At 40.9% G+C, this 23,322-nt stretch overlaps 1 protein-coding gene across 7 annotated transcripts in view; it reads left to right on the top strand.

Annotated features, from left to right (window-relative positions):
- OVCH2 (ovochymase 2) overlaps nt 1-22,968 on the top strand; it is a 63,894-nt gene extending 40,926 nt beyond the window's left edge. For 3 of the 7 annotated variants that reach the window (XM_070626226.1, XM_070626221.1, XM_070626223.1), the window contains 16 exons: nt 2,048-2,173; nt 4,818-4,927; nt 6,798-6,889; nt 8,411-8,583; nt 8,954-9,049; nt 9,775-9,926; nt 10,591-10,780; nt 12,219-12,242; nt 13,957-14,047; nt 14,171-14,295; nt 15,049-15,189; nt 15,544-15,674; nt 18,588-18,669; nt 19,187-19,318; nt 20,519-20,599; nt 21,888-22,968. In XM_070626226.1, coding sequence (XP_070482327.1) covers nt 2,048-2,173; nt 4,818-4,927; nt 6,798-6,889; nt 8,411-8,583; nt 8,954-9,049; nt 9,775-9,926; nt 10,591-10,780; nt 12,219-12,242; nt 13,957-14,047; nt 14,171-14,295; nt 15,049-15,189; nt 15,544-15,674; nt 18,588-18,669; nt 19,187-19,318; nt 20,519-20,599; nt 21,888-21,904 — 1,763 coding nt within the window. In that variant the 3' untranslated portion in view covers nt 21,905-22,968. Of the gene's footprint in view, nt 1-2,047; nt 2,174-4,817; nt 4,928-6,782; nt 6,890-8,410; nt 8,584-8,953; nt 9,050-9,774; nt 9,927-10,590; nt 10,781-12,218; nt 12,243-13,956; nt 14,048-14,170; nt 14,296-15,048; nt 15,190-15,543; nt 15,675-18,575; nt 18,670-19,186; nt 19,319-20,518; nt 20,600-20,807; nt 21,058-21,887 lie in introns of those variants that run through there. The other 4 variants (XM_070626225.1, XM_070626220.1, XM_070626222.1 and 1 more) reach the window with 3 other exon arrangements.
- The last annotated feature ends 354 nt before the right edge of the window (nt 22,969-23,322 follow it).

The following is a 23,322-nucleotide window of genomic DNA, read 5'->3' as shown; positions in this document are numbered from 1 at the left end:
TTTTATGATTTTAAATTGTGAGCCCTTCTTTCTTTAGTGAGTGTTACCTTTGTCTAGCCTGGATTGAGAGTATGTCCTCCAAATAAGTTCTGTTCTTTATTTCTGTCAGCTGCCATCTGTATCACTAGCTCAGGATAAATTTTGATACGAATTTCTCAACTTGAAGGTGTACAGATAAGGAAAACAGTATAATTTGAATCCTAAAGCTATGTTTGGTGCAGACTTTGGTCCAAAATTGCCAAGACAGATTTTTCACCCTCCAAAAAATTTACCAGTCTTACAAATGAAAAACTGATTTTCTACTACCATGCCAAATACTTCACTATATCCCTTTCTGCAAGTGACTATTATATACAATTATAATTTATAGAACTCTGCAAGGCTTGGGTAGCTGACCTCACAGAAACTTGGTATCCCAGAACCTGGTATACTCTCTCTGAAGATGAAAGATTTTAACAGCAAGGAGATCAGAGCTTACACTCTCAAGAGATGAGAGATGTGAATGAGTGCATTGATATATACTGATGGTTGTGTTTTGATATGTGTTGAGTTGAAGGAATAAGCAAGATCCCATCACATTTATGTGTAGCAGCCAATAAAAATGCCCCCCTCTTGCATGACACAGGAAAACTCATAATTTTTCATTTTACAGTCAAATTTCTTTATTCTATGATACTGGAAACCAACAGTAGGTCAAAAGCTCAGAAGGCTCTGTGCTTTAAATGAATCTCTATTTCTACTTTAGGCTTATCAACCTGGCACATCCCAGGCCTATGCTAAACTTTTCTCTAATTTTTACATTAGTAGCACACAATATATGGACAGAATATAGTGAATTTCGCGTCAGGAGGGCCATATTCCTATTCAAATTGCTCTGGAAAGTGATTGATAAGATATAATAGAACTTTCCAGATCATCTGTTGTCAAACAAAGATTGAGATTTTGATTATAGTTTGGACTTTGATTGATTACTCGTTAGGACTGACATCAATTCCCATATCAACAGTCAAAATTTCCCAGCTACAGAATTAAAGTATTTGTGGATAAAGCCTCAATCAGGGATTTGAGTGTCCTTTATGTAAAGCTACAATCTTGACTGGTGCCTAAATTTGCAGTTCTCACAAATTTTAGTTATTAGAACTTCTTTGTTTTGCATTTATATTATTTGTATCTGTTGTGTTTTTATAGATTTATTTTGTACTCGGGAAAAATTTGCCACAAAGAAGTTAGGAGCTTCTGGTTTGACATTTGCTGTTTTGGGCAGCTAATTTGTAACAGTTGACAGAAAAATCTCATATTCCTGTGTGGTCAGAGATGGCGTTGGCCAATCTACAAGTGTTGCTCACACACTGACCATGGGCCAAGAACTCAGCCAGGGAAGAAGAAGACTGGCATTTAATCAAAGCCACCTATTTGTGCCACGTCATCTACCAGGTGTAGAAGCAAAGGATATTTAGTGTTTACTTTCTGTAAATACAAAAAATGGTGAGAGAACGCAAATTCACAAATGCCCTAATGGACCGTATCCTAAGTCACTGTCTAGTAGCATGACATCCTGAGTGTGCTACCAAATTATCTGTTCTCATCTCTTCTTCTCTACTACATGGTATAACTATCCATTTACATTTGGAAAATAAGAAAAAGAAAAATGCTTCAGCTCATTCTGATGAGTTGTCTGCAAGCATGTCGGAAAGTCTAATCTTGAAAACAAGGACAAATTTGATATTCAATCCTCTTATATTAACCTGTACTAAGTGGCAAATGATGTTTGCAAATAAAAGCCTTAGCCACCAACCACTTGGCTAGCCAGATACACTCTGAGTGAAGCAACATATTGATGTGGGTATAATGGGGCATGTAATATTGCTTTATCAAGACTTTGCTTCTGTGGTTGACTTCCCACATCTTGCAAAGATCTTTGCAAGAAACCACATTCAGAAACATCATATAGACATGGTTGAATGCCTCAAGTCTTGGTTAATGAATAACTTTCTTTTAAATTGGCTTATTGCTGGTCTCACAGGCTTTCTATTTTGGTTCTCCTCAGTCTCTCTAAAATTTCAGGGAAAAACTCTGAGTCTCAAAATGCCTATGAGCAAGAATAAGCTGATTTTACTAATTGGAATGATCTGTTTGGAACAAGGGAAATCTGCAACTCTGTCTCTCCCCAAAGGTAAGTTCCACACAAATTCTATAACTACCTTTGCCTGAAGGAATAGCCTCTGCTGGCAATGGGCATCACGTCTTCACTCTATATTCCTTTGGGAAAAGAGGAGAAGAAAATGTATTTTGGAGATCTAACTTATTTTAATGTAACTTTTCTGACGTTCTGTCCTGCAGTCAGCATATGAAACGGGGTGAAACATTTATGGAATATAACTTGGAAAAGTTGAATTGATCTGAAGAAAACTAGGATTGTTCAATTATTTGGACACGCTATACAATCCCATCCTCTTTCATGGAACAAATTCTAGAAAGAAGCATAAATTTGGAAACATTTGTAGTCTTTTAGAAAATTATGTTGCTGGGAAATATGAAGCATGTTCACTGTGGTGTATTATAAGTGGTCTTTGTTTCCTCAAGTAACATAAGCTGAGAACAGTTCTTAGCAGGCTTCTCCATAGTCATATTTGTGCCGGTACCAAGAATCATCATGTTTTCTATCCTTGCTTAAATGAGTTAAGAAAACAGTAAATTCTGTTTCTAAGGTATTTGTGATTTTTTCAACTGAAACAGTTAAAAAATAAATATTTGATCCAATGTCATGCCTTCACTGGGTTCAGAATCAAAAGGCTTGGTTTTACATCCATGCTTTGCCATTAATTAGCTGTGCATCTCTTTGATCTTTTGTTGTCTCAACTGTAATGTGGGGATAATAAAGCTTGATTCATAAGCATAGAATGGGGATTAAATGAGAAGTTATTTGAAAGAGCTTTGTATATTTTAATGTATTGATCTAAATAATTATGCTCTCAATGATACCTTCTCAAGAAAAACGTTTTGTTCATCCATTCAACTCTTCTAAGTGTCTACTGTATGCTAGCAATAGTACTAAACTTTGGAAATACAGAGATGAATAAGACATAGTTTTGTTTCCTCAAGTATTTCATAGTCCAGTGAGGGAGACAGATGAACAATTCACTATCACAATACTACATGGCAAAAACCATAAAAAGGGAGAGGAAAGAGGGGCTGGCCCCGTGGCTGAGTGGTTGGGTTTGCGCGCTCTGCTGCAGGCGGCCCAGTGTTTCGTTGGTTCGAATCCTGGGCGCGGACATGGCACTGCTAGTCGGGCCACACTGGGGCGGCATCCTGCATGCCACAACTAGAAGGACCCACAGCGAGGAATGTACAGCCATGTAGCGGGGGGCTTTGGGGAGAAAAAGGAAAAAAATAAAATCTTTAAAAAAAAAAAAAGGGAGAGGAAAGAGTACTACACATACAGGGATGAGACACTTAGCACAGTTTGATGAAATCAAGGAATACTTCTTAGTTGAGGTGATCTTTAAACTTGAAGAATTAGGATTAGAGGATTCCGCTAGGTAAAGTAGTGGGTTGAGGTGCCAGCCCCATGACCAAGTGGTTAAGTTGGCGCACTCTGCTTCAGTGGCCCAGGGTTTCACCAGTTCCGATCCTGGGCACAGACCTAGCACTGCTCAACAAGCCATGATGTGGCAGCATCCCACATAGCAGAGCCAGGGGGACCTACAGCTAGAATGTGCAGTTGTGTACTGCAGCGGGGGGCGGGGGGTGGGAGGTGGTTGGGAAGAAGAAAAAAAGGAAAAGAAGAAGAAGATTGGCAGCAGATGTTGGCTCAGGTGCCAATCTCTTAAAAAAAAAAAAAGTGGGTTGATTGTGAGGCAGGTATTTCTAGGCCCTCTTAGAAAACATGTAGGAAAGAATGACCTGCAGTAGGAACAGAAGATGTGTCATCCTTGAATTTCTGAGGAGTCATTAAATATCTTTAATCTAGCCCATCTATTAGATGAGTAGTCAAAAAAAACCATTGAGGATAAACAAGTAAAGGCACTGTTTTCAGGGGTAAAGTCTTTTCCACAAAGAGGAAAGAGCTCTTTCTTCCATTACCTGGCAATCCTTCTACCTTAACACTACTCTGGTATGTGAATCAGGACAATGTCTTCTCTCTACTCCACTCTCCTTGAAAAACCTGCCACTTTCCACCCTCATAGAGAATTAAATCCAATATCTGACTGTGTGCCAGGCAGCATAGACAATGGTTTCTGTCTCAGTCTCCTGGGTGAAGTTGAGAAGAAGATGTACACACATTTACAGTCTAAGGTGTTACAGTCTATGGCATCATCCATTCAACCAATTAATTGAGCAACTTCCATGCATCGGGAACTGTGCTAGATATTGAGGTTATAGACATTCCTAACATTAAGATTCTTTCTTTAAGGAGCCCACAGTCTAGTTGGATTGAAAGACATAGAAATAACCATAAAGACCCGTGATAGATATCATAGAAGTACAGAGTGCTGCGAGGAATCTCTAAGGGGCCAGAGTGCTCAGAATCAAGGAGGCTGCATCCCTGCTAACCTAGTGGAGATCTACATCTGAGGCCCTTAATCTTCTTATCAGAGAAGTAGATCTCTTCACAATATGCCTGTTCCATGTGACAAAAGCTGAACAATCCCCTATACTGCAAATCACGGCAAATTCCACAATTAACTTAAAGCCATTTTGTAATCTTTATACATACTCCATGTCCTACAGTTTTTTCTTGCTCAGAAAAGTTTCCTGTACCCTGAGTGCTAGGAACTATCTAATTACTAAATTTTTCTCTTTTCTTTTCCCAGCTCCCACTTGTGGGCAGAGTTTGGTGAAGGCACGGCCTCAGAATTACTTTAACATTTTCAGTCGCATTGTTGGGGGAAGCCAAGTGGAAAAGGGTTCCTACCCCTGGCAGGTAAGTCCCAGGGAACATTCTCTTGTGGGTGGACTATAAGCTGTCTTAGGATTGGATCTCCCAGAGTCACATTCTGCCCATCAGTGCACTCCATTCTGCCCAGCTCATCACCAGAGATTCCATGAGTGTGTGCAAGGCCAATTCCCTCATGATGTGTACCAGTTGAGTTCCAGAAAAGGTGTATTTAGAGTAGCCACATGCACTATTGGCTTGCTCCAAAAATTAGAAATGCCATCCCAAACTTCCAACCCCTAAGACAGAAATCCCACTTCAAGAGCTGAAAAACTTTTGAATTTACAATTTAAAAAATAGTTTTCTGATTCGATATATACATTTAAAATATGTGTGTCTCAGTATAGTTTAAGACAACCAGGAAAGACAAAGATGTCATATCCATAAGTCTGTTTTTTATGTCTTGGGTATAAGGCTTGTACCTATACCATAGGACTCCTCAGGGAATAGTCAAGAGTACCACCTTCTTAATAGCTAGTGTCCTAAGAATTCTGACTCAATCTAATTTTCTGGTCCTCCCATGCCATAGAAAGGCCTTTCTGCTTCTGCACCTAGCCTATGGTGTTTACATGTACTGCCTTTGAAAGTCTCCAAACTTTCTTTATCATGGGAGCCATGTCATACTCTTGCTTCTTAATTTTGCAAGTAAAGGGATAGCTCTTTATATTTACTTCCTTGAGTCAATCATATTAACTTTATGGCAGTGGATATTTGGTAATTGTTGGTTGCTTGAGTTTGTGTTCAGTGGGTTGATTGAATGGCTGAATCATTGTCATTTGATTAACTGATGAATTGATTATTTGGTAGAAGAGTTGATTGATCAGTTGCTTACTTGGTCAATTGGTTGGCTAGTCAATTCAGAAGTCCATATTCAAATCATAGGGGTGACTCATTGACTTTTACTTACTTGCTCTTTATTCCATTCTTAGGCTTTATCTTGTATTGAATATCATTTTATATTGCTCATTGAATAATTTTTGTTCGAAAAGGAGACAATTGTAATAAATCGCATCTTTTCTAATTTCAACAGTGGATTTAAAAGTATGTAATTGTATCCTGTAAGTTGTTTTAGAGTGAAATCAAATTCATAAACAAGATAAACCAAAGATAAAAAGTATATTGTAGAGGGAGATTTAAAAATAGGCTTGGATGGAAACTAGACTTTTGGTGGTAAACACAATTCAGTCTTTACTGAAGCTGAAATTTAATGATGCACACCTGAAATTTACACAATGCTGTGTGACCTCAATAAAATAACGTTTAAAAAACAGGCCTATAGGAGTTGTAGAGGTCAAATAGTTAAGAGTATGAGAAATTTGTAGGTGCATACTATTTCTCTAAGATGCTTGGAGGAATTAGAGCTTGTGTTGAAAGACACCCTTAGCTCTTACCTGGCCTGTCTCCCAAACGTCTTCATCTGGACTCTACTGTATCTTATGCTTTGTTTCCTTTCTCTTCACTCACAGATATTGTTAATATTGTTACAGTAACAGTCTGGGTCAAAAGTATTATAAAAATAAATAGATTAGATAGACAGATAGATAGGTGATAGATAGATGATTGATTGATATATAGATAGATAGATACCAGCAATTTTTACCATCAACTCTACTGAAACCTTATAGCCAATCATCTGAAATTAACTACCTCTCTTGGGGACCAGGGTTGGGAATGTTCTATCTCCAGCACTGCTATTTTTCTGAGCTGTGATGAGGTGGGTTTTTCTGCTTCACAGTCCATGGTTTCTGATATTTATGAATAAGATATCCAGATCTGTTTTTCAGAATATGCTCAGTTTCCAGGTTTTGGGGGATCCCAAGGCATTAACTTGCTCCCATTTAAGGTCTTTGCAATTCAGGTGTCACTGAAACGAAGGCAGAAGCATATCTGTGGTGGGACCATCATCTCTCCACAGTGGGTGATTACAGCTGCTCACTGCGTTGCAAACAGGTAGGGGAAGGCCGAGCCACGGATAAAGGACAGTTTACCCTTCTCCCTTGGCATCAGCAGCAACAACTCTATCAAAACATACATCTGTGTGACATATGCTGTAGTAGGGGAATATCTTAACTTCATAACACAAATAGGGCTCAGTGACACTGTCAGAGGATACTCAACTTGGTAGAAAACATACATCCCTTGAAGGAGCAGAATACTTTACTTACTTAACATGACTGGAAGTTAATAAAGGATAATATCTAATTGAGAAAAGAAGTAACACAAAGATAGATTTGTGAAAGTTCTTTCCTAGTTTTCTTAAATTTCACAGAAAGAAAATTATCCAGTTCATTATGTATCTTAAGAAATGGATTAAAAAAAAAAATGGGAGGCCAGTAAAACACAAAGAATTCTCCATGTCTTCTTTCCTCTTGATCCTGCCTCTCTGTGCTTCATTCCAACAACTTCCATCCTTGATCCAATTTCCTATGTGCTCCAAAAGTTCTACTGTTGTCAGGGCTCTTGCTACTCACCAGGCTATAACCAAGATCATGCCCTCATATTTTCTCTCTTTCATTTCAAGTCTGCAAACATCTCCTGGATATTTACTTGGTGCTAGACACTAGTGGGTACCAAAGATAAAAATATGAGTAATACAGAATTTCTGCCCCCAGAGAGTTGATAGTCTAAGGAAGAGTCAACTGATGATTTCACACAATGTGGTAGGTGGTTAGGCTAGAGAGATGCTATGTTTTAGGTTAGGTACATACGATAGCCACGAGCCCAGGGAAGCATATCAAGAGAAAATTATACCCTTTCTAATTTTATTTAAATCATCACTCCTGGGAATGAAGTCTCCCAAAAGATGGCAAGCCCAGAGCTCTTAATACATCTCAATGCATCCTACGAAGTTCCTTTCAGACAACTTTATTGCAGGAAAAAAGGTAGTAGAATGGTTTTCCCATGTCGCGCCGGGGCTCTAAGTTACAAACATAAAGGAGTTAAGGATCCTTACCTCCCATTGTTATAATTTGTCCCAAATCCCTGAGTATTCATGCTATCTGGGACATAAGTGTTATGGTGCTCTTGTGTCTTTCACAATATACATTATGCATTAGATCTCTGACATTAAAGCAGCATACCTAGTGTGCATCACAAATCATTCCCAAAGGATCTCACTGATAGTCAGTCCAGACTAACCCCCAGAGATGCTGAATAAAGTCCGCTAACAGCTTTAGACCCCTAAATTGCAATGTATATACTTTTTTAGACATTTTACAAATAACATTGCTAAGTATTCAATTTATCATATCATTGGCTCTATATGAGGCCACTCTTTATTAGTATCCCACTTGAATTGGGAAACTCTGCATTTTTACTGAAAGTGTTGGAATCATTCTCACTTTCTCTGTTTAGCAGCCTCACACCCCTCATTATCTACCCATGTCATTTTGAAGAGGCCAGTTTGTCAACCATTTCATCTATACTCAGAGGCTCAATGAAATCCACCATTTTACTGCTTCCTCTTCATAGAAATATTGCATTAACTTTGAATGTTACTGCTGGAGAATATGACTTGAACCACACAGAGCCAGGAGAGCAAACTCTCACCATTGAAACCATCATTGTACACCCACATTTCTCCACCAAGAAACCAATGGACTACGATATTGCTCTTTTGAAGATGACTGGAGCCTTCAATTTCGGTAAACATTTGAGGCCAACTCTGAATTGTCTATCCCATGTTCTCCATAACTTCTGTTCCATAGCACATTCCCTACAGTATATATTATGTAGCATATGCCCAACAGTTCTGGGTCATGGACTTTAAGATAGAGATTTGGAGTGGAGGCTTCCCTATCTGAAACTCTTTTTGCTTGTGGCTTCAGATATAGTATTACATGGAGTCAGGAGAGGGTCTTTCTTTGTCTGAAAAGTGACCCCTGGAGACTCCAGGCGAAACTATCACAACTCTTACAAGGTCTCTGGGGAACCACCTAGATGCCAATTGGTGAGTGGCTTATGGTGTCCTCTCCTCCATGGATGAGACAAGCCCTACCTTGCTCTTTTCTTTAGGCCAGTTTGTGCGGCCCGTGTGTCTTCCAGAACCAGGGGAACGATTTGAGGCTGGATTTATTTGTACAACTGCAGGCTGGGGCCGCTTGACTGAAGGTAAGGTCTTCTATGCCACTACTCTTAATCAGACGTCAGAACTTTCTGGTAGACAGTAAGAAAATAGAATTTTTTTAGTTATTTTATTGAAGTCATATTGGTTTATAAAACTGTGTAATTTCAGGTATACACTATATACATCAGATTCTGTATAGACTGCTTCATAGTCACCACCAATAGTCTAGTTTTTATCTGTCACCATACATATGTGCCCCCTTACCCCTTTCACCCACTCCCCCATCCCCTTCCCCTCTCTTAACCACCAATCTGTTCTCCTTATCCAGGTGTTTGTTTATCTTCCACAAATGAGTGAAATCATACTATATCTATCTTTCTCTGCCTGGCTTATTTCGCTTAACATAATACCCTCAAGTTCCATCCATGTTGTCACAAATGGCACAATTTTGTCTTTTTTTATGGCTGAGTAGTATTGCATTGTATATATATATACCACATCTTCTTTATCCATTCATCAGTTGATGGGCACTTGGGTTGCTTCCATATCTTGGCTGTCGGAATAATGTTGCAATGAACATAGCGGTGCATAAATTTCTTTGTATTGTATTCTTGTAAAACAATTGTGTAAACATTTTTAAAAACAGAGAATATCACATGGTGCTTAGAAATTCAGGTGTTTCCAAAAGACACAAGCCTGAATGGGGCATCTTCAACTCAGAAATGGTGAAAGAGTGCTTCGCTGGGGCTCTCATCTGTGTGTTTTCTAGACGGCATCCTCTCGCAAGTCTTGCAGGAAGTGAACTTGCCCATTTTGACCCAGGAGGAGTGTGTGGCAGCTCTGTTAACCCTAAAGAAACCCATCAGTGGGCAGACCTTTCTCTGCACAGGCTTTCCAGATGGAGGGAGAGATGCTTGTCAGGTAGGTGGGAGTGGCTGAGCTGACAGGTCCCTGACAGGGCTTCCCTCAGCTTTGTCATCACGTGAGGGACTGAAAGAAGGCTGTAGGTAAGACTAGATTCTGGAAAGAAGGGTCAGAAGTGACAGGGAAAGTCAAGTCAAAATATAGGGACAATTTAAACAACCTGTTTTTACCAGGCAGTATGAATTCAGAGGAGGTCTTCTGCTTTTTCCAAAAGACGAAATCATAGACATAATGCCAACAATGAGCTCAGGGTTCTCCCCTGCTGAAAGATGCCTGGCACTTTCCTCTATAGAGATATCCAGTTTGTCTATAATGGGAACTTTACTTTCCCTCCATTCTTCCTGCTGACCAAGACCCGAGGTCAATTTTACTACTGGGAAAGAATTCTCTGAGTCTATAGGATGAGACAGGAGAGGGAAATACATCTGTTTGATGAAAGCCTAGGATGGGGGAGGAGGAGGTGGAATTGATAGGCTCCAATGATATTTGAGCAGCTATTATGAATTGTAGTTGGCTATTCTTCCAGGCTCCTGAGTCCAAATTATTAGAAATGAAGAAATATCATTGATTCTTACCTAACATCTTTGTGGGGGAAAAGGATTGAGTGCTTTGGGGAACAGACACTGGCAATGATAGTAACTGAGGCTTTTTCCCCCTACAGGGCGATTCAGGAGGTTCCCTCATGTGTCGAAATAAGAAAGGGGCTTGGACTCTGGCTGGTGTGACTTCCTGGGGTTTGGGCTGTGGTCGAGGCTGGAGAAACAATGTACAGAAAGATGATCAAGGATCCCCTGGGATCTTCACAGACCTTAGTAAAGTGCTTCCCTGGGTCCACAAACACGTCCAAATTGGTAATGAAGCCAGCACATAAGGTTAACAAGCTAGGGACGGAGAGAGAATCAGCAGAGTCCAGACAAGTGAGGACCACTGAGCAGACAGGCTCTGCTTCTGCTCTTCGTGTCTCACATAAGGATTGTGATATTTACTAAGTCCAAAGCAAGAGTAAAATACGGCGTGTGGTACAGCATACAAATATTCAATGAAATATGAATATATCCATCCTAGACTTTGTCAAATTTGCCTTTAATTGAAACTATCTCCTCTGGTGATATGTTTTCACCACTTATTTCTCGACTGTGCCAGCAAGATTCAGCAAGCTATAGCATAAATCAGCAGTTATCAGCCAGGGGAAATTTTGTCCTCCAAGGGACAATGTCTGGAGACATTTTGGGCTGCCACAACTGGGAGAGGGGGATGCCACTGGTATCTAGTGGGTGGGGGCCATGAATGCTGCTAAGCATCCTATAATGCACTGGACAGCCCTTACAACAAAGAATGATCCAGCCCCAAATGTTAGTAATGCTCTGGTTGAGAAGGTCTGGCATAGGCCTAAGTACTGCAAGTCTGAAAAGACCCAGTCTAGTAGATTGACCAGTAAGTTAATTGCAATTTGATTTCTGCTTCCAAATTCAACTTAACTCTTTTCTTAACTGGTGGCTTCCAGCCTCAATAGGACTTCTTTCCCAAAGAGGGAAATTCAATTAGTTAAATTAATTCAAATTCGTTCCATAAGAACTTGGGTTTATTTTCAAGTGTATGGCACAGTGGCAGGTATCCAAGCCCTCACTTCAATTTGTGGTTATCCCAGCAATGCTTTTGTGATTGTGGAGAGTTATTTCCATCACTAGTCTCTCTTCTCATGTGAAATGAGAGAGGTAGAACAGATGACCCCTTCCTGATCTGCATAACCTCCAAGCTAATCATGGCCTGATTCTTAATTAGCCCACTTAATAAAGAGTGTTTTAGTCATCTCACTAAAACACCAAGACCACTCTCCTGTTCTGTCAATTTATCCCTTCTGTTCTTTCCATAGATTAGATTTTTTTTTAAGGTATGCTTTTTTACTTTGGTGAGAAAGATTGGCCCTGAGCTAACATCTCTTGCCAATCTTTCTCCCTTTTTTCTTTTTGTCCCCAAAGCCCCAGTACATGGTTGTATATCCTAGTTGTAGGTCATTCTAGTTCTTTTATGTAGGATGCTGCCACAGCATGGCTTGACAAGCAGTGTGTAGGTCTGTGCCCTGGATCCAAACCAGAGAACCCCAGGTTCCGAAGCAGAGCGCATGAACTTAACCACTCAGCCACAGGGCCGGTCCCACAGATTAGATTTTCATTAGCTGCATATTGACTTAAAAATCTCTGCACTTTTGAGCCAGGGAAATGCTAACTTCTTGAAATATTGTTCAGGATACCACAAACCTTGAATTGTATCTTTCTTTTTCTTTCCCAGGGAAGCGGAGAAAGATCTCCAGAGGTGGGTGTTTCTTGAAGCTTGCTCCAAGAGCGTGAATTAATATCTAGCATTTCTGAATATCTGTTCCCTTTGTGATCAAAAGTTTTCCTCTGCAAGAGCTCTGCTTGCTCGTAAAACCACCTCTTGAAGCACCTACAGCATTCCCTGCCAGCCAGGGCAGTCCCTCGCCCAGCAGGAGCCCCAGATTCCCTCTCATCTCACTTCTTACCAATCCAGAACTCCATCTCAATTCAGTAAACATTTGCCAAATCCTAGCTTTGGATCAGAGACTCGAGGGAGGAGGGTGAGGTGGTAAGAATGTGGTCCATAAACTGTCCACCTTACCCTGAAAGTATCCTTCCTTATACAGGGGACTCAGTCACCCTGGGTGTTACATTGCAAGCCTGCAATGAATTTACTCTGTGACTTTGGGTAAGCTCCTTCCCACCTCTGGACCTCACTTTCCTCATCCATAAAGAAAAGAGTTGGGATTTGTATTGTAATTGTATTGTAATTGTATCTAAGGCATCTTTAGCTCAAATCTTCAGTGGTTCTGTGAGTCTCTGGAACTATATACAAATAAGTAATGTGGGAAAAGAGCCCCCTGAGAGCTCAGAGGAGTGAGCAGCTGCTTCTAGCTGAAAAAAAAAAGACAGGGGAGGCATTTGAGCACAGACATCTTTTAAGCTGAACCTTAAATGACAAAGGACGAGTAGGATTTTATCAGGTGGAAATGGGATACAGGTAAAGAAAACTGTTCCAGCTCAAGGAATCATCCGTATCAAAGGAGGAATATTAAGGATAAAGATGGGAAAATTTAGGATGTTAACAGAGGCCAGTACGTTAGTCAAAGCAGCTGAAGTGTAAGATAGGTGATGGGGAGAAGATTAGATTGCTAACTTGAGACCAAATTGTGGAAATTTTGAATGCCAGTCAAAAAAGTTTGAACTTTATTGAGTAATAGGAAGTTGATTAATTAGATAAGTAGAGCTATCCTTTAGTGATATAAGAACAGCACTAGATTGGGGGATAAGTGATAGATTGGAGGGGAAATAATTGAAGGTGGATTTATGAGATTGTGCATGAGAAATGGTGGCCTGAACTAGAGCAATGGCCGGAGAATGAAAAGGAGAGAATAGAAACCAGAAGAATGAGGGCTTGGTGGTCGCTTAGATGAATGGTGGTGAGGGAGGGGGAGGAATCAAGGATGGTACCAAAGTTTTGAGCATGAGAGACTAAGAAAAGGGCACATAAAAGTAATCAAGTCAAAAGTGGAGGCAGTTTCGCAGACCCAGAGGAATTCCACTTGTCACATGTTAAGCTTCAAGGGAGCCATCTAGGAGACAGTTGAAAAATCAGGTCTGAAGTTCGGAAACGTAGAGACAATAATAATTGAAACCGAGGATATGAATGAGGCTGGTCAGAGGGATCGTGTAGAAAGATGAAAACCAGGGATAGAATCTGGGAAATACCTGTATTTATAGAGTGGAGTTATGGAGTCAGAGAAAGAAGAGTGAAGGAGAAGAAACCGTAAATCTCAAGACTAGGCACGATCTAAATGGAACAAAAAGAATAAGGCATCATAGACGCGAATGCAGGAAGAGGTTCCGTGAAGACAGGAAGTGCACATAAAGAAGAACCAGGAGCTTCCAGTGTCTGCGCAGGTTCTGGAAGGAGGGGACTGTTGTGGCTAGGCATCACTGTCAGCCCTGATTCTCCTGGCTTTCCCTTCCAGCCTCATGCAGTGAGCAGGATCATGTGGTCAGCAATTCTGAGGGGCAGCTGCACTTTCCAGAAACCTCCTACCTATATTATGAAAGCAAGCAGTGAGTAGCCCCCTCTGCCTCTCCTCTGCTGACTCCCACTCCGAGTCTGACTGAGCCCATTAACTGGACTGTGACAGCCATTTTCTGTGTAGACATAATACCCTCTCAATGTGTCTGCCGCAGACTGTGTGTCTGGACGCTGCTGGTACCAGAGGCAATGCATGTGTTACTCATCTTTTCCCATTTGGATGCAGAGTCCTGTTACCACAATCACCTGTCAATATATTCTTTAGAAGACAGACTTATTGGTGAGTGGATTTTCACATCATCAAATGGACATTAGTGTCAGGAGGGCTTAATGAGGCCTGGTGACAATATGTCTGGCACTGAGGCATCTGCAAACAACATACTTCCTGTCTGCAATTTTGAGACTCAGAATTGACAGTGGAAAGGAACTGAATCAGAGCCTGTTTGATGGCTGTAAGGCCCCAGTGTATTTCATTTGCTGCATCTGCTACCCATGGAACCAGGCCCCTAGTCTCATTTGTCAGACCTGGAGCCCTTCAGGTGTAAAATGTAGACATATTGCAGGGCCTCTTGGGGCCTCCCAGGCAGAATACTGCTTTCCTAGACATGAAAATGACCTTTACCTGCCTCAAGCAGCTAAGAGAAAAAATACCAACGCATAACCATGAGTAGGAGCCAAAGGCTACTTACATAAGAAACAGAAATGGAGGAGCGTTTCTGTGGTTCTTAATTGGAGGTGATTTTGCTCCCCAGTAGACACTTGGCAATGTCTTAGAAGCATTTTTCGTTGTCACACTGGAGGGAGTGTTACTAGCATCTAGCGGGTAGAGGCCAGGGATGCTGCAAAACATCCTAGAATGTTCAAGACAGCCTGAACACAGAGAATGTTCCAGTTCAAATCTCAATAGTGCTGAGGTTGAGAAACCCTGTTTAGGCAATCCTGCACGATTGTGACAGGTTCCATTCTCCTTAAGTCTTTTAATGAGTGCTCTTTCCTAGACTCTGAACAAAAAATCTTCCATCTTATGTTGCAGGGAAATTCTGTGGAGAAAGCCTCACTTCATCAGTTCTCATTGGCGCCAACTCTATCAGGCTGAAGTTCAGCTCTGACGCCACAGATTACGCCGCTGGGTTTAATCTCACCTATAAAGCTCTTAAACCAAACTACCTTCCTGGTAAAACCATTTACTTCTATCACACACTTTCCAGGTCTTTTGTAGAAGTTGAGGCCCCATAAGAATTAGGTGAGAGGTAGGGAGCTCTCTCCCAAGTCCCCCTGGGCTCTATAGTGGAGAGAAGCACAAGGTCAGCGCGGTGCGGACGCGGGCACTTCTCCTACGGTCCTGCTAACTCATGAGTTAAGAGTGTCTAATGAGTTCCGGAAAATCAGTGCACAATGTCTTCCTGCTTGGTGGCTCTGCCTGAGAATTCAGCTCAGGCATAATTCGTGGGAGACAGGAGGGAGAATAAAGAGGATTCCTCTTTGCTTGGATGATGCCATTGTTTGAACGTTCTCCCTTGTATTTCAGATTCAGGTTGCAGTTCCTTAACTGTCCTTTTTGAAGAAGGCCTCATACAGAGTCTTCACTATCCTGAGGACTACACTAACATGGCCGACTGCAACTGGATTTTTCAAGCCCCCAAACATTACCTAATTAAGGTACTGACTCTGGTTACCTTTACTTTGCTGTGGTATCTCCACAGAACACCTAACATAAGCACTATGAGGGCAGAGATTTTTACCTGATTGATTCACAGCTGGATCCCTAGTGCCTAGTATCCGGCACACAAGACTCTGGGTAAGCACTTAACAGACCAGCCTATTTTCCCCTGTAACTACCCACACTTACCACTAGATGGCAACAGAGCACTTTACTTTTTGCGGGAGTGCTGCCTTAATCTGTGTACTTGGTAATTTATCAATGTCTAGTCACTTCTAGAAACAAGCAATTCTTCTTTATTAATTAAACTGCTGACAAAACACTTTGTAAGTAATGGATAACAAAATTCGATGACAATAAGGCCCAAATCATCAAGCTTTCCAAGCAGAGGGGACAGGGCAAGCACAGAGGAGCCAGCATAGAACAGGTTCAGGGACTTGCTGGTGTAGGAATCACATGGTGCCTGGAGGGGTGGTGGAAAGTGAGGCTGAGGTTAAAGTATAAAGGGTTTGGAAAGGCAGGATCCAGGGTTTATTCAGCATCTGATTAGTGTTTGTGGTCATTTGTTTGTTTGTTCATTAAACCCTAGGGGGCCATCTGCAGAGAGATGCTCCTAGAGAGCTGAAGGTGAGACTGCAGCCAGAGTGAGGTTGGAACCAGGCATTTAGTTAGGAGTCTTTCTCTTAAAACAATAATTGAAAGCTAGAGAGTGTATGAAGGAGAGAAAGTAAAGCAGAAAATAAAGGGAGAGGAGTAAGGGTGGACAAGACCTCAAAGTTCTCGTATATTTAAGAGGCCAAAAGACATCTGAGACACAGGAGGAGAAGCAAATTGGTATGATGCTATGGCAGTCCAGAAAATGGAGGCTTTAATTTAAAACAAGACAAACCAAACAAACAAAAAATTGTGGCCGCTAGTTTGGATTTAGCACAAAAAGTTAGAATTTAAAGAAGATGAAACTGATCATTTGTTGTCCAGTCCCCACTTCATCCCCCAATAAAAATGTGGAATAATTGCATTGGACAATTGAACAATAGACAGGAGGGGGGAGTGGTGGTGTCTGAAATATCAAGTTAAGTTGGATGTTAAGAGCAGACAAAAGATCACACAGGTTTTACAAGTGAGTGGGAGAAGATGCCACAGAGGATGCAAGGATAGATCTTCTCTTTCTAAGAGCTTCTGAATCCCAACAGAGTTGAGGCAGAAATTTCAGGAGGAAGCAGAATTAAGGGAAGATTTGTTATTTGTGATGGAGGATAAAAGTTTAAGTATGAGCGTATTTCTGGAAAGAGAAAGAAGAGAAAATTTAGTTGAAAATCTGAACATGCCAGAGCTGGAAGTGATTCAAAAGCATCTATTCAATGAATATACATTGAGTGCTGTGCCTGGGTGAAATGATGCTCTCATACCTGTGACAGCATCATCTCGCAAGACTCACCCAAGACAGTAATTTGGAAATTAGTATCAAAGTCATAACTACGTGCATATCATTTGACTTGGAGATTAAAAAGTCTATTTCTGGAAAGTATGCCAGTAAAAGTTTAAGAAATGTTTGAACAAATCCTGTTTCTGATGCATCTCCTTCTCTCCATGGCTATATTCACCATTAATGATCATTTGTTTCCACTTTTGTCCCATCCATGCAGTCCTCTGTGTCTTTTGCCAAGTGCTCAGGCTCCACTGTATCCCCGTCATCTGTGTGTTTAAAATCCAAACTCCTACTCTGTCAGCCCCATCTCCCATGGCTCCTCACTTCAAATTCAATTTGCCAGTGCTACCAAATTGCTCAAAGATCACTCTCTGCTGTTTCCTTTCTCCTCCTTCACATGGCTCCCTCTATCTAGATACTTCCCTTCCCTTTGCCTAACACAGAACAGGCTCCCCTTTCAGGAAATAATATAAAAGAAGGAAAAGGCAAGTGTATAAGTATATTCACATGTTTAAGAAAGAAAAACAGTGGGATTTTCATAATTGTTCAAGGATAGAGATAAATGGAATATTATGCTACCATTCAATATTATAATTATAGAAATGATGGAAATAAGATTTGTCATGATTTATTCTTGGTGAGCCCAGGCTGGTCCCAAGTAATCATCTTTCTTTTCTAGAGTATTACACATCATGTGTTTAAGAATCTACTCTAGAATTTTGCTGAAGTTTACATTTAAGCTTAGTATCCAAAATCAAATGTCTCTAACCCATACTAGGATTTCCGTTTTCACACATGTCCATGACTTCTCAAAGTTTTCTGTGTTGACTCTGAGACCACCTTTGCAAATGCTCTTAGTAGCTCAGATGATCTTTTGTTTTACATCAGCACTCAACACTCACTGATATCTGTGCCATATCAGAATTTGTCAGTGAGTCATAGAGATTTGTTGGCAGCAAGACAAGGCGCATGGGAATAGGGGCCAAATATATCCTGCCAAGTAGAAAGACACAGTCTCCAAGGGGAACAACCACCTTCAGTCTTGATTCAGGAGAACTGGAGGTTCAAGATGAAATATCAGGAACCAAGTGTACAACAGTAAGATGTTCAGAGAAGCAGCTGGGTGTTCACAGATTTCTTGTATAACCCAAAGCCTAGTTGCTTCCAGTGAAAAATCTCCATGGGATGGCTCTTCTGGTCTCTTAGAGCTGCGAGGGAACTCAAATATTTGCACATTTCCCCACCCTTATATTCAGCCCATATTTGGTAGCTTAGATATCTCAGAAGGTTTGGGAGCCCATGATGTAGCATCTTTTCCTAAGTAATTTAACCCATTCATGAATGCCCCACTCACTTGCTCATCTGAGGTCACATTCCAGAGCAAGTTGAGCAATCCACATTTTTCTGATTAATCAAAATCAGGTAATTCATTCATATTATTTACTCTGGATGTAATATTGAGTCTTCTCAGCTTTCCTTTCAGAGCCTGGAAATAGAAGAAAGTGGAGACTGCTCTTCCGACTTTGTGACAGTGCACAGGGATGTAGAAGGGAAGACGGAAATAGGTTTGTTCCCCTAGAGCCTCAGCTTCCTTAGTTTGCATTTGGACCCATTCCTTTCCAAGGATAAAAAGGATCTGGCTCAATTTTCCTTCATTCCTCTGCACTACCTCCATCCCTCCCTATGGTCTCATCACCATTCCTTCTCCCACATCAGGGCCAGGAAGAGTGAGATGGAGAATCAAAGAACCATTTGAACAGAAAATGTGGAAGGCCACAATGAACTAGGGGTCATGCTGCAAGGGGAAAGTGCCATTGAGATAAACCCAGTGGCTAGAACCAATTCCCTTAGTGGCATTCCCAGTGGGAGCATTTGGTAGACAAACAGAATTGAAATGTTGATGGGATTAAATACATATTAAGAAGAAGCAAACTGCTTTTCTATTTTGAAAATGAATTGTGACGCCCACCAGAAAATTTATTTCTCAACAATTACCTGAAGGACAAATTTTTTCTTCTATCCAATGCCGTATCTACTTGCTGTACTCTTGACCCTGTCTTGCCTGGGCTGGGTTTGATCCAGCTCGGTTGTGTGGCTTTGATGCACCCGCCCCTGTGCTGAGCTCCTCCGGTGTAATGCTCATCAGTTTCCAGTCGGATGGAAATGTGACCTTCAGAGGCTTTCAGGCCACAGTCTCGTTCATTCCTGAAAAAGGTAAGAAGATGGGGCACCAATGCCTCGGGTTTCAATTCTCATCCTCACAATGTGGTAATAAAGGGCAGCCTTTAGAGCCCAACATGGGTACAGTCAATTCTCATTGTTGGCAGCAGTTCTGTTCTATGAAGCCACCAGGAACACTGAATTAGTGAATATGAGCCACTGCTCCTTGGGGGGAAAACAGAGCTAGGTTCCTATGATCCTGGTTTTATATGAGTTTCTGTTTAAAGTCACCTTATTTAATATATATTGTTGATTCATTAACATTGAACTCACAGCCAATATAGTGAACTCACCACTATAACTTGTGCCTGAACAAGGCTTACCTAACACACTTATTTTCTCCATAAGGCACATCCCAGCCTCCTCACACTTAGGAACACGAGAGGCACTTCAGCACTGTTTAGGACAATTTTAAACAGCCAAATCACCAACAAAAAACACAAAAATGCAAGAAAAAAATTGGTGGCACTAAACAGACCATGGAAAGAACACTTGTTTAGAGTATGAAAGCTGAAACAAGAAGGCAGAGTGTCACCTCGTTAGACCTCAGCTAGGAACACGGGCATCAGGTGACTCAAATTTTTCACTGCTCTGCACATGTCCATGAGTGACTGTGAAAGCACCATGAGTACTGGTTTTGAGTCACAAATAAATGTTAGCGAGTAGATGAATTTGCAAATACAGAATCCATAAAGAAAGAGGATCAACTATATGTCTGAATCTTGGCCTATTTTTATAAATGTGTGATCTAAGAAAGAGTCATCTAAGATATTTTCTTCAACCTTCCAATGGGAGAATAATACATGCCTGGTAAGAATGTAGTGAGGATCAACTCAGTTAGGGTATGCTTGGCCACATAACAGAGGCTCAGAAATGCGAAATATCTTCACCAACCCCCAGTCCCTAAACACCTGAGCTACACAGCTTCCTTCCACGCCCTCACACCCATGAGCATTCTGTCCAAATTCCACAAAGCCAGTTATCGGCTTCTCAAGTTGTTCATTCTTGTTAGGCGGTAAGCAACTGCTTATGGCAAAGCAAGGTTATAGTTAAAATACTGCACTTTACAGTTAAAATACCCATAGAGTTCAGCTGACTGAGATGCCCCAGAATCCTAACAATAATAATTTTCTGATAAGTCCCAAATACTGGCCTTGTCTGTGATCTGAGCAATTGTATTATGCTTACATCCAGATTTAAACATCTCCAGATCAGAGGATGAGTCAATGTTTGTGGAGACACAGAATGTACTATCTGAAGAACCCAATGCTTCTGGTAAGCTCTTTTTGGGAATGGGACCAAGAGATACACACAGAGTGTATCAGCCGGGGTTCAACCAGAAATCCCCAAAAAGATACGGTGGAGTCCTAACCTCCAGTACCTCAGAATGTGACCTTATTTGGAGACATAGTCTTTATAGAGGTAATCAAGTTGAAATGAGGTCAATAGTGTGGACCTAATCTGACTGATGTCCTTATAAAAGGGGAAATTTGGATGCAGACAGAGACACACACGCAGGGAGAACATCATATGAACATGAAGCCAGAGATCAGGTGATGCATCATCTATAAGCCAAGGAATGCCAAAGATTGCCAATAAACTACCAGAAGCTAGGAGAGAGGCATGGAGCAGATTCTCCATCACCACCCCCAGAAGGAATCAACCCTACCAACACCTTGGTCTCAGACCTCTGGCCTCCGAAACTGTGACCCAATAAATTTATGTTGTTCTAAGCCATTTAGTTTGTGATATTTTGTTATGACAGGGCTAGCAAACTAACACACCAGGAACTGGCTTACACAATTGTGGGGGCTGACTAAGAAGTAAATCCATAGGGCAGGCAGTCAGAAAGGGAAGGACACCAAAGTTGCCCGGGCGTGGGCTGAAGCTATTCTCTACAGGCAGAAATTCTTCTCTCTTTTGGGGATGACTCAGCTCTGCTTTTCAGTCCTTTCTAATTAATTAAGTGAGGCCCACTCAGATTATCCAGGATAATCTTCCTCACCTAAAGTCAGCTGACTAGGGACCTTTATTACATCTGCAAAATCCCTTCACAGCAACATCTAGATTAAAGTTTGATTGAATAACTGGGGGCTGTAGCCAAGCCAAGTTGACACATCAAAAGAGCCATTGCATAGAGCTCTGTGGGCTGTGGTCATTGTCCCTCTTGCTCAAAGCAATGCTGAAATATTTCCAGTTACAAGAATCAAAATTCCCATCCCAAGTCATTCATTTGGTGGGAATTGTTAAATCACGTGCCAAATTGTGGCTTGACTCATAAGATCCATCCACTGAAAAACAGTGAGGATACCACTACTTTTTAATGCCATTAAATGACATTAAGAAATGACCATTGAGAAGTGCTGAACTTTCTCTTCTTGTTTCCGCCATCACATCCACTGATATATGTGTGCAAGATCTTGGTCCATGTGGACAATGTGGTGAGGGGAGCAGGCAGAGGATGAGGGTACAGAAACTTTTGTAGTTTGTCATTTTGATAGTTTGTCAAGAGAAAGATCTAGCACATTATTTTTAATTTTAGTTTTAATTTTTTTTTTTTTAGTTTTACAAAGTATCTGACATGTAAAACACAGGATAATAGAGAGTATGGAAGGTGAATATTCCTTTTAATGAGAAGAGATGGATGCAGTCTGAGTCGTTCTGTTCTGGCTTCTTGGACCTCATGATACATCGATGCCCTGAGTATAAAATCCTGGTAAAGTGTGGCTGCCGCAGTTCCTTCTCTTGCCACCGTGGGGGTACAGTCAGCAAAGTCACTTTTCTCAGCTTAAACCAAGCACAATATTTTCTAAGGAGTCTCATTACAACACTCTGCAAGATTTATTCATCATTTTGTCCCCAGCACCTACCGCAGTGCCCAGAACACAGTAGATGCCAAATAAATATTTGGTGAGTAAAATTAAATAGTCCACGAATAGCTCCTGATACAAAACCTCAGTAAGAGAGACTTTCCTGATTTTCTCTCTCTGAACTCACACCTACTTTAGGGCCTTCTCCCTTTGTACAAATACACATAACAACTTGAGAAGGACAAGAAAAAGAGTTTACATGTGCCCTGTTTTAAATAGCACACCTAACCTGGGTTACGTAAGTCATTCAATGTGCAATTTTATCCTTCACTTTTTATTTTGAAATTTTGCAAATCTACAAAACAAGTGAAAGAATAGTACAATGAGCACCTATTTATCCTTCACTAATATTCATCGATTGTTGACATCCTGTCACACCGGCTTACTACTCATTTGGTGCCTTCTCTGTACAAATCTCTAGGGCATAGGGGAGGAGGGTGCATAGAGGAAGAAGATATAGTGCCTATCTTCAAGGAATTTATATCCTAATAATGAAAATTAGGTGTACAAATAGTTGATATTGTATGACTTCCATTTACTTAAAACTAAAATCATTCAAAACTAACATATAGTGTGAGATGTCAAGAGAGCAATTACCCTTCGGAGGAGGAGTGACTGGAACAGCTCTTGATGGGTCTTCTGGGATTCTGCTAATCTGTTTATTGATCTGCGTTCTGGTTATGCTTTTTGAAAATTCATTCAAAGTACTTTACTACTTGAGTATTTTTCTGTGTGTATGTAATATTTCAATAAAATTCACAACAAAATTAAAAAGTGTACAGAAAACCATAATACAAGAAGACACTGAAATAACTTCTGGATGAGATGATTAGGAAACTGGCATTTGATTTGGGCCTGCAAGGGTAAGTAGGATGTCAACATGATTCCATGTGCTGTGGGGAACCTTGGATGGTTTTGATCAAGGGAGTGACACAACCAAAACAGCACTTTGGGGAGGTTGATTTGGGAGTGTGAGGAGGACAGGAAAAGATTAACTGCAGGGAGAGTAGTCCAGGTGAGCAATATGGAGGATCTGAGCCCAAAGGTAAAAGGTGGATGCAAGATATATAGGTATAGAATCTGAAGGGTTTGGAGACTGCATAGTTGGAGCAAAAAAAGGGAGATGTC

This window comes from Equus przewalskii, chromosome 6 (assembly GCF_037783145.1).
Source record: "Equus przewalskii isolate Varuska chromosome 6, EquPr2, whole genome shotgun sequence".
Taxonomy (NCBI): domain Eukaryota; kingdom Metazoa; phylum Chordata; class Mammalia; order Perissodactyla; family Equidae; genus Equus; species Equus przewalskii.
This window is presented reverse-complemented; position numbering and strand designations above follow the sequence as displayed.